This window comes from Bombus vosnesenskii, unplaced genomic scaffold (genome assembly GCF_011952255.1).
Source record: "Bombus vosnesenskii isolate JDL3184/JDL3185 unplaced genomic scaffold, Bvos_JDL3184-5_v1.1 scf7180000013263, whole genome shotgun sequence".
Classification (NCBI taxonomy): domain Eukaryota; kingdom Metazoa; phylum Arthropoda; class Insecta; order Hymenoptera; family Apidae; genus Bombus; species Bombus vosnesenskii.
This window is the reverse complement of record NW_022882923.1, coordinates 1,134,972-1,145,097: the sequence shown is the minus strand read 5'-3', so window position 1 is coordinate 1,145,097 and position 10,126 is coordinate 1,134,972. Positions and strand designations below refer to the sequence as shown.

General features: G+C 29.1%; 4 protein-coding genes across 6 annotated transcripts in view; 3 read left to right on the top strand and 1 right to left on the bottom strand.

The window, feature by feature from the left end:
* Window positions 1-142: 142 nt before the first annotated feature.
* On the top strand, window positions 143-1,150 carry LOC117230856 (NADH dehydrogenase [ubiquinone] 1 beta subcomplex subunit 8, mitochondrial). The gene is made up of 4 exons (XM_033488736.1): window positions 143-307; window positions 453-676; window positions 780-932; window positions 1,011-1,150. Exons 1-4 carry the CDS (start codon window positions 184-186, stop codon window positions 1,062-1,064), a joined length of 555 nt encoding a protein of 184 aa, XP_033344627.1. The 5' UTR covers window positions 143-183; the 3' UTR covers window positions 1,065-1,150.
* A 445-nt stretch (window positions 1,151-1,595) lies between these two features.
* On the top strand, window positions 1,596-4,887 carry LOC117231456 (FK506-binding protein 15). The gene is made up of 12 exons (XM_033489911.1): window positions 1,596-1,678; window positions 1,908-2,069; window positions 2,139-2,658; window positions 2,732-2,932; window positions 3,012-3,047; window positions 3,139-3,321; window positions 3,402-3,584; window positions 3,646-3,862; window positions 3,932-4,191; window positions 4,266-4,391; window positions 4,468-4,599; window positions 4,681-4,887. Exons 1-12 carry the CDS (start codon window positions 1,596-1,598, stop codon window positions 4,756-4,758), a joined length of 2,181 nt encoding a protein of 726 aa, XP_033345802.1. The 3' UTR covers window positions 4,759-4,887.
* Window positions 4,888-5,227: 340 nt separating this feature from the next.
* Window positions 5,228-8,145, top strand: LOC117231474. 2 transcript variants are annotated; one of them, XM_033489947.1, is made up of 6 exons: window positions 5,228-5,265; window positions 5,759-6,049; window positions 6,175-6,283; window positions 6,358-6,705; window positions 6,771-7,092; window positions 7,183-8,145. In XM_033489947.1, exons 1-6 carry the CDS (start codon window positions 5,243-5,245, stop codon window positions 7,713-7,715), a joined length of 1,626 nt encoding a protein of 541 aa, XP_033345838.1. In that variant the 5' UTR covers window positions 5,228-5,242; the 3' UTR covers window positions 7,716-8,145. The 2 variants fall into 2 exon arrangements, with proteins under 2 accessions (XP_033345838.1, XP_033345847.1); XM_033489956.1 differs by lacking the exon at window positions 5,228-5,265 and adding an exon at window positions 5,304-5,475.
* Window positions 8,132-10,126, bottom strand: part of LOC117231464 (nuclear pore complex protein Nup88) — a 72,757-nt gene continuing 70,762 nt past the window's right edge. For both annotated transcript variants that reach the window (XM_033489926.1, XM_033489935.1), the window contains exons 7-13: window positions 9,867-10,027; window positions 9,703-9,788; window positions 9,319-9,563; window positions 9,083-9,193; window positions 8,785-9,011; window positions 8,387-8,632; window positions 8,132-8,300 (exon numbers count right to left, since the gene is read on the bottom strand). In XM_033489926.1, the coding sequence (XP_033345817.1) occupies window positions 8,237-8,300; window positions 8,387-8,632; window positions 8,785-9,011; window positions 9,083-9,193; window positions 9,319-9,563; window positions 9,703-9,788; window positions 9,867-10,027 (1,140 nt within the window). In that variant the 3' untranslated portion in view covers window positions 8,132-8,236. The remainder of the gene's footprint in view (window positions 8,301-8,386; window positions 8,633-8,784; window positions 9,012-9,082; window positions 9,194-9,318; window positions 9,564-9,702; window positions 9,789-9,866; window positions 10,028-10,126) is intronic.

Below are 10,126 nucleotides of genomic sequence, written 5' to 3'. Positions count from 1 at the left end.
GATTTCATATTTTATTAGAATAAATGCAGATTTAAAAAAAATATAGATATATTATCTATAATAATAAATATTAAATAAAAATGTACGCTTCCATACATGTATTCAATACATATCAGCTGATATTAGTATATAATATTGGTCTTCCATGCATTATCCTATGTCGACGCATACGAGTCATTGAAAATGGCTGCGCTACAGGGTAGAAATTTGTCAAAAGTATTGAAAAATACACCACTTATTAGCTTTATTAGAAAGTATGAACAGCTTGTTAAATTGCGTGACCACAGGGCTGTATTGGAAAAATTACGTAAGCAAAACATTTATATTTGTGTAGAGTAATTAAAGGTTCTTTTCGTATTTTTGATAGGTTAAAATCTTATATAGGAACTTATATAAGACGATTGTTTGGGATGTAAAAATTTCATTAATTATATTTTTTTTATGTATTACAGATCCTTATGAAAAGAAACATTTACCAGGCCCCTATCCAAAAACGGAAGAGGAATGGATTGCTGCTGCAGAAAAGTATAACATGCATATTGATGAATATAAAGCTTATGCTCCAGATAAAGATAGTCTTATAGATTATCCAGACATACCGCTGATAAGCGTAGAAGCTAAAGATCCTTATTATCCTTGGGATCATCCTGGACCAAGAATATGTTATGGAGAAACTGTAGGTATTTGATAGTATTAAACTATAATTGTAATTTGATGCTAAATAATAAATAATAATAATAAATAATAATAATAAATTAATCCTGCTATTTCATTTGTAGTTACCTAAGCGTTTCGATTTGCTGCAAGGAGATCGGTGTAGCTATGGTGTTCGCCAATCCATCAGTGACCTGAAGGGTGCTGCTATTTATGTTGGCTTCGTACTAACTTACTTTATGATCGATTACTTTTCAATTAAATGCAGTCAACCTAGAGTAAGATTATATCTTCATTCAAAAATAAGATATTGTAATTTTATGCTTAATGATTAATATATGAATATGCCCTTTCAGACAGCAAAACAATATCCAGGAAAAGGAGTGCATTATACTTTTGAACTAAAATAATTTTATGAATGTAGTACCATATATGTATATAGAATGCTACATGTATAGATATATATATGTAACAAAACGTATATATCAATTTTTCTTAATAAATTATATTATTATAGTCCATATATAGACAGTCGACATTTATTTCTATCTTAGAAAAAATATAGAATATATACAATAAATTTATATTTTTTATAATATTGTATCTAGAGTGTAATGGATATAAATTTTTATAATTGTAAAATTTGTTCATTATTATGTATATTTTAATATTTCATATTAGTCAGATTTTAACGTAATTAGTATCTGTATCTGTTTCTAAATGAACTATTGAAAAATTTTACATTACTTATAGAATTGAAGCTGTAACTTTTTAACTTTTATGAATAGAAAGTATTACGCCACCTGTCGTTGATTTTATTAGTCATGTAATTTGTACGTAACAAAGTGTCATTTACTGTTTATAGATAGTTTAAGTTTATATTTTTCGTTGTTCTTTTAGTGCACAGAAAAGCTCTTATTTAAGAAATTTAATTTATAGTCATGAATGTAGGAAATGTTCAGGTACCGAATCTCGATAAAATTTTACGAGACAATGATGAATCTGATTTTATGCCAGCAGCGGGGTATGTTTACTTTCTTCATAAACTACTAATTGTATTAATATATAACATTAAAAAAATGTAATTGGGTATGACTCGTACGAAATATAATTTATATTTATACGAAGGTTATAGAATTTATAACCACTACAGAATTTAACATTATTCTTTTCTGGTGGTTTCTTTAATTTTAATTCAATTAATTAGCAATTGCAAGGACATGCTTAGAATAAATGTGTATTTTTTACTTTAGATCAAATTTGGCTGCTATTTTTGGATTACAAGCTAAAACATTAGATAGTTGCTCTTCGACAAAACAAATTTCTAAAAAATTAAATACACCCCGTACTTTGACTCAAACAATTTCGAACAAAACAGAAGTCATAATAGCTAAAGCAGTACATGCTTTCAAATTGTGAGTTTGAGTATATTTTCTTATTTTAATTGTTTGTTTTGGATATGTAATAATTAATGTTACTTATAGGCAAAATGGGGCTTATATTTCAATTGGCAAGCTTGGTATGGCTCTTACAGGAAATCTTGCAACAAGAATATATCAAATTGTATTATATAAAAGCAAACAAGAACATGTATCAGTTGTTACATTAACACCAGATTTTTTATATGTAATACAACCAAACAATTATTCAAGTTATTATGATAGCAATAAGGAGAACTGGTCAATTTTATTTGAAAATAATGATATTTGCATAGAATTTGCAAGAGAAGTAGGTTTAGCAAGATATTTTTCAAAAAATGGGAGGATAGAAAATGTACTTTATCAAGATTTATCACCAGTTAATAAAGATGTAACAGTAAAAGAAGGAGACAATATATCCATCAAATATTTTATTGTAACGGAAATAACACAGCCTCTTAAAGACATTCCCACAACATTTCAAACAATGACAGTAGAAATATCTATCGATGATAATTGGGAAAGAACACTTTTAGGGAGCGTTAAAGGATTAAAAAGAATATTATTTGTGCCTTCTAATAAACAGGTTTTACATGAGGTTTTAATAAGCAACAGTATATTGTAAATACACATGTATTTTAAACATGATTGTTTTATAGATTAGTCTAGGACCAGGATTTCCCAAGGAGAAAGATATCTTAATAGAAGTACAAGTAGCAGATATACAAACATCTGGGGAAACTGCCCATTTGCATAAAATTCCAAGTGGTAAAGCTTCTATTATATCACGAATGGCAAAAATGGGACAATCTATATTACCAAAACTCCCATCTACTACTACTGACTCTGAAGATACTGAAGTATACTCAAGTGCTTTTAGTCTAGTTATATATACATGTAATTGAATCTTGAAGTCAATAATGAATAACATATTTATAGGATGACATACCATATAAACCGATTCGTCAAAAGAAGGTAAGTAAATGTTTAATATAATTTTAAATAATATATTTGCAGCAAAATTTAATTTATATTTTGATTTAATTTTATAATCTCGTAATCTTAGGTCGAATCATTTCAAGAAGAATTACAGAAAAAACAATCTCCAGCAGAATCTGAAGATGAAATATTAAAAAATTCACATAAGGCATTAAAACTAAAAAGTGATGTATCAACAACAAATACTCCTTGCAAATCTTTTGTTAATCCATCTGTGATTACTCCTCAATGGTCACCCACGCAAATACAAGTATATAAATTTAAATGTGTTGAAAAATATATTTATACTTAATAATCATCTTGTATTATTAACATATGGATTTATTGTAGCCAAACTTTATTACCATGGATGGTCAGGTATATTCATTACAGTCACAGACAGTAACTTCAACAGTACCAACAATAATAGATCCAGGGTTAAATATGTTATTGTCTGAAACTCGAATGACAAATGCAGAACTCAGAATGGGAATGTCTAAGATAGCTGATAATGTGCAAAAAGTGCTTGACAAGGTACATATATGCTGAAAAACTTATATTTATTTATTAAAATACTATTATGTGTCATATATAGTTTCATGTTCTTGAACTTCAAAATGCTACATCTCCTATAAAAGATAAAACGGCTTTGGATAATATTCTGAAAATGTTGTTAGCCATGAGTACGTCTGAAGAAAAGGTTAATCAACCATACAAGAATATAGATAATATAGCTACTGATAATTTCACTCAATTAAATGAAATGAGAGAGAGAATAAGCATATTGGAAAAAGAATTAAATGAATCAAAAGGTAAAATGAATACTCTTATTAGTCATATAACGGTATATTGGTTATATAATAGTTCAATTTTTTATGTAGAACAAGTAAAAGATCTTGAAACTCAGAAACAATCTTTAGTACAAATTAATGAGAACTTGCACAAAACTATTAAAGAATTAGAAATATCTTTAGAAGATGCAAATACTGCATTCAGTAACATGAAGAAAGATTTAGAAGAAGCGAAGGAACTTAATAAAAGATATAAGGAAGAAACAGTGGTATTAGAAAACAAAATGCTTAAGCTTTCTGAAGAATGCAGCTCCACAGAGCAAGTTGCAAGTTCTAAAGAAGTAAATGAAGTAAGGCTTTTCATCTACTGTTCTTATGCTATACATTTTTTATATATTTTAATATTTATGATTGTGTTTCTTAGAATAATAATAAAAACAAGGAAATCAAATATATAATGAATAGAATTTACCACATTTTATCAGATAAATTTGTAGATGAATACTACTCTATAAGTTATATAAGAGCAATAATAGCAACTACAATAAAAGTAAGTATATGAACAAGTTAATTCATATATACTTATATACCATTTCTTATAATCTTTAATGAAAATATAATTCTAGAATGTTACATTACAAGTTTTGTATAATACTGATGAAACTAATGATGTTGAATTAGAATTACCTACTAATAATACAGAAACTGATGCTTCAAAAATGAGCAATACAGAACCAAAAATTTCTGACTTCAGACAGGTTTTAAGAAAATAATTATATAATTATTTTTATTCATATTCATTTTAATTCCAGATGTATTTTAAATCATGTTTTCTACAGGTGTCTTCTATATTACAAAATGAACCACCACCCATTCCCCCCATAGATACAGAAGATGATAATGACTGGCTGCATTAATAATTATATTCTTTGGTTTATAATTCTATTTTGAAAATGCATAAAAATTTATGTATAAAAATAGCAAAAGATAAAGTTTCATGTAAACTAGAAATTTGTAAGCCACCCGAAGATATCTTAGAATTCTTTTGAAAAATCTGTATATTAATATCAATAAATATTATTTTGAATATATCGTTGACTTATCACTTTGTTGTAATACTAAATGATAGGTTATTATGTTTTATAACAGTTTATATAACTTTTGTTTATTTGATATCGAGGATAATCAATGAATTTATGCTTGTGAGAAATATTGGCAGATTATTTTATGATGGGGATCAAATTACTCTAAATCTAAAAAAATATCTGAATGTGCAGTAAATTACAACAGTTGCGCTGTAGTTCAGTCACTTGTTCTGTATTAGAAATGGCGCAAAATCAAGGTACAGGTTTTTGTGACAATTGGATATTATAGAACATTATATAGATATTATAGAAAAAAATGCTAAAAAAATATGACAGGACGTAAGTCGCACTGTAAAGATTGAAAATTAGTAGAAGACAAAAAATCCCGCCCGTCTTTGTCCGGCTCTTGAGTAATTCTATTTGGCTGTATTCACGGTTTCGTCGTCCTGGCTTCTACCACGCCAATCAAATTGAAATCTAACCTCAAAGTTTCGAATAAGAGAAACAATGTGCTTGCTTCAAATGTATTGCTATCGAGAGATTTTTTTCGTTAGTAGAAGTCGAATTAAACAATAATGCAAACAATAATTTCAATGATGTTATTTCATTTGTCCCAACATATTCTAACCTTCATTTTATTTTTAACATATAATACATGGTCTTTAACGACTATACAAGATTCGATTTAGATTTTTAGAACGTTCGCTTTTTTGCAACATTTATTTCCTGTAAAATGACACGAAAATGAATACTAATGAATACAAATAACCTTCCAATGTACTGTATACCTATTCTTTGATTAGTAAGTAATACATACTTATTTATAAAATAGACTGTTAACTGTCACTTTTATGATGGATATAAATACTGTGGAAGATGAGGATGTATCTTTTCATTTGGGAGAAATGTTTGATAGCTACGAAGAATTAGAACATAAACTGGAGAAGTTCTCAAAGCGTAGTCTGGTCCACTACTGGAGAAGAGATAGCAGAACAGTTAGTGGAGCTCATATGAAAACTGCTCGTCCAATAAGCGAGCGTTTAAAATATTATTCTGTCAAATATGCATGTATTTATGGCGGTCAGAAGTTTTTACCACGTGGAGCTGGTAGAAGACAGTCTCAGTTAGTTTATAAAATTATATACTATTCAAATTAGATTCCTATAATAATTATTTTGTCCTACTAAATGGATATAAGAAAACACATTCATATCTTCAAATATATTTTATAAATATTGTTTTATTTAGATCGATAAGAACAAATTGTCCTGCTCATATTATGTTAAGAGCATCAAAAGATGGTACAAAGCTAGAGGTAACTAGTGTCAATAATGAACATAATCATGAAATCTCAGAGGTAAATAATAGTAATAAAATGATACTAAGTTAAGTTTTGTAATAGTGTATTTGATTCTATCTTCCTTTAATTAGGAACTGTTTAAGAATCTTCCACAAGAAAGGAAATTATGCGGTGAAATTAAGCAGGAAGTACAAGATCTCATGCAGTTACACATTGATCGCAAAAGATTAAAAGAATATGTACGATTACGAACAAACAAGATACTTCGCTCCAAAGATTTATTTAATATAGCAGCTGCTAATAAACAAAAGAGGAATATAACACCTGAGAGAGCATATCAACTGTTTAAAAAAATTCACGATATAGAGAAGATGCAAGGGAGAAACAATGATGGGAAAGTGTATTCTGAATCTGAAGATGAAATTGCACAAACGATAAAAAGGATAAAAAAGGAACAAGAATCTCCTTGGGGACAGGATGTGAGACAGCTAAATTTCATGATACAAAATTCATTAGTATATTTATTAAATAAATTATTTTTCAGGGATTACCAACAGAATTGGAAGTAAGCGAAGGAAATGATGGTGATGATTCCTACAGTGGTCAATTAACTCAAGAAGAAGTAGTTGATGAAATTGATACAACAGAAGGTGAACTATTAAGAACAAATAATGACGGGGATATTATAGCAGCAAATGGTGAAATTGTAGGAGAGTTAGTGATGCAAGATGAAGATCCATCTGTAATTGTTGAGTCTATCGTGAACGCTGATGGTTCTGTTTTCGTAGATGAGAGAGAATTTAATACCTATTGTAACAATCATTTGTCACATAATGTAGATGGTAGTCAGTCTCCCAGTACCAGAGGTAATTATAATTAATTGTAATTATAATTGTAATCATGTTTTTATTTTTGGAGAAAAGAACGTGTGATATTATGTTATCATGATGTGTCAGTTTTAGATATTGAAACCATCCAGCCTACTACTGACATGGAAAAAATAAAAGGAACATCTACCTCACCTAAACAACAAACTAGATCTCTTACACCTCAGTCACACCAAACTGCAAAATCGTCACCAAATACTTTTAATGAATCTACAGACTCTAGGATTTGGATCATGAAAGAGGCTACAAATGGCGAGGCAGAGCCAGATAGTGGGCCTGAGAGCGAAATAAATGGTTCAAAATCGACAACGACTTTAAAAGCAGATGTCGATACATCGGAAGTAATATTATCGGACGAAGCCAGTCATCAGTTACTTCAGGAGCAACTGGCAGTACTTCGTGCAGAGAAAGGGAAACTATATCACGAAACTGAAATGTTAAAACTTAAAAAGGACAAGTTAAAGTTACAGATCAATTGTTATTCAAACGAGATACGAAAACAAGAAATGGAAAAAGAAAAGTTGAGACTTGAGATTAAATTGCTACAGTCAAAAGTTATGGAAGATTCTAATGATGTTTCTCATTATATTTTTGTGCCTTGAACAATGCTTTGTGGTCGAAGGAATATGATTACAGAAATAACATGCAGATAAATTGGTAGGATTTTTCTTTGTTAAGAAAAATTGCGATCGTTTTAGAAACAAATCGAATGTTTTCACAAGTGTAATGATAACATTATTGAAAGAAACATTGCTAATTTATTTAATTTTATTTGACAACTAATTTGTTAATTACACTAATAATTTAATTTCTTGATAAATGTACTTGAAATTGAAGTAATACGATAATATTTAATATGTCGTCATTTAAAGTTGATATTATTTATATTGCATCTAATATATGTATCTTCTATATTAATACTTAAAAGAGAAATTCAAAGCGAGAAGTTATTGGAAGTATTCTTTATGCCAATAATGTGGTTGATATAGGACAAATGTATAGGTAGTGTAATAAATTATTTTGCAAATAAAATCATTTTTTATTATACGAAAATCCTATATTTTGAGGTAAAGTAATTTACAATTTTTGCAAATAACGATAGTAATATACTTTATCATTCAACTCAAATACTCACTTCTTCCTCCAACTTTTTGACTTCTGTAATTAAGTCTTTTATATCTTTTGCCCTGTGAAATAAAAGAAACGGATTATCTTAACGGAAGAAACTGTGTATCTAATTAATATATTTTTATTACACGATAACAGTACACACATTTGTCCCAAGTTGTTTTTGATGGCGTTTTCTTGATCACCTCTAAAAACAATTTCTCTTTTCTTTCCAATGTTTTCATTATTCTCTATAGGCCCAGTTTGCTCCGATTTTGTTTTCAGTTCTAGCAATTTGATTTTCATTTCTTCTATTTTTATTTCCATTTTCCTTAATTCCTCTGCTTCTGCTCTTTCAATAGGAGTCATAGACGGTTCCTTGTAATTCACTAGTCGTAATACTTCTTTTGCTCTGTAAACCCATAAGCTTTCATAGTAAATTACTGTAACATATTATTGGTATAGTAACCATAACAGTGTAATGTTTTGTTAACACGTTTTGTTAAAGATCGAAAATACTAACAAGATTTATGATTTAGAGTTCAGACTAATTACGTGACTTACCTTTGCGCTAATTTTTCTTGCTCATCTTTAATATCTTCATACTTTTCAGCCAACTGTTCAGCAGTCTGATGCAATTTTTTCTTTGTTTCTAGCAAAGTATCTAATTCTTTTAATAACTGGGTTTTTATTACTTTCAACGCACGCATTTTCTTCCCGATTTCTTTCCTCACTGTATCATGTTTGACAAAATATTCTTTACGAAAGACATCCGTGGCGTGATATAAAAGCTAGTTACGGAAATCATTTTTTTTTTATTTTCATTGAAATCAATCATTTATTTATTTATATTATTTAATACCTGTAAACATTCCCGCGGAGTGACAGATTTCGAACCAATTTTGATAAGGGGTTGTGATGTTTCACGTTTTAGCAACCTTTTTATGTACATGTCGAACGTCTCCTTGTTTACCTATAATTTATATCAGATTATGTATTAAATTCTACATGAAAATAGCAGAATGTTTTGTTTAGTTTGTGTGATATAAATATATAGGATGGTCATTAAGTAACTGAAGAAAAAAATAGATTGCTCACTTTTTTTTTTTTGTCAATTATAAGCTCTGGAAGCTCGATTTCTGGAAAGTAGTAAAGATCGATAACAGAACGGGTGACGACATCACCGGTATGTAACAAAGCTACTAAAACGCATGGCTCCTGGAGTAGTCCAAATCCAAGAATTGGTGTAGCTTCGTTTTGTTCTGTGTGCTTGGTTCTTCTACAGATTAAGTACTGCAAACTGGGTTGATTCGATAACGACGGTAAACATGTATCTTCGTTTTCTGAAAGAATTTACTTTCAGAAACGGTATTCGGACCACACCGAGTAAATTTCAATAAATATACACCGGTTTTTTCTTGCAGCTCGATAAAATAAACAGAATCAAAAATGTAAATTAACCGAAAAATTAATCTTTCTTACCTTTCGAAGCGTTTATGTATTCATCTAACTGAGAAACCATCGGCAGAGTGATCATGTGGATTCCAGCATTGTGAGAACAGAAATACCTATAAATAAATTTCATATTTATTACGCTTATGGATACGGAATAACTATAAAAGGAATAGATAACTATAAAAACTTACCTCGACCTGTTATGCTTGTCAGCGTGAAGATGTATCGGACAATTATATTTTTCATCGTTATCTGCGAAAAATAGACCTAGATCTATTTCCACGCATTCATAAACGTATAATGCATCCTCTGGTGTGTGAAAATTGTAAGTCGAACCATACTGTGACCAAGTCTGAAAGCCACAAATGTTGATTAAATACAGAGAATTAATTAATTTCAAATTTTTATAAGAAATATCTTCTCCTAAAAAATGATTATGTATGATTCGATG

Excerpts from the sequence above, each read along its gene's own strand:
- LOC117230856 (XM_033488736.1), top strand. The coding sequence starts at position 184 with ATGGCTGCGCTACAGGGTAGAAATTTGTCAAAAGTATTGAAAAATACA. Across the intron at positions 308-452 it reads GGCTGTATTGGAAAAATTAC|ATCCTTATGAAAAGAAACAT; the intron begins GTAAGCAAAACA and ends TATGTATTACAG. Across the intron at positions 933-1,010 it reads TTAAATGCAGTCAACCTAGA|ACAGCAAAACAATATCCAGG; the intron begins GTAAGATTATAT and ends ATGCCCTTTCAG.
- LOC117231456 (XM_033489911.1), top strand. The coding sequence starts at position 1,596 with ATGAATGTAGGAAATGTTCAGGTACCGAATCTCGATAAAATTTTACGA. Across the intron at positions 2,933-3,011 it reads CTGACTCTGAAGATACTGAA|GATGACATACCATATAAACC; the intron begins GTATACTCAAGT and ends ACATATTTATAG. Across the intron at positions 4,392-4,467 it reads TAATAGCAACTACAATAAAA|AATGTTACATTACAAGTTTT; the intron begins GTAAGTATATGA and ends ATATAATTCTAG.
- LOC117231474 (XM_033489947.1), top strand. The coding sequence starts at position 5,243 with ATGCTAAAAAAATATGACAGGAC. Across the intron at positions 5,266-5,758 it reads CTAAAAAAATATGACAGGAC|ACTGTTAACTGTCACTTTTA; the intron begins GTAAGTCGCACT and ends TTTATAAAATAG. Across the intron at positions 6,706-6,770 it reads AATCTCCTTGGGGACAGGAT|GGATTACCAACAGAATTGGA; the intron begins GTGAGACAGCTA and ends ATTATTTTTCAG.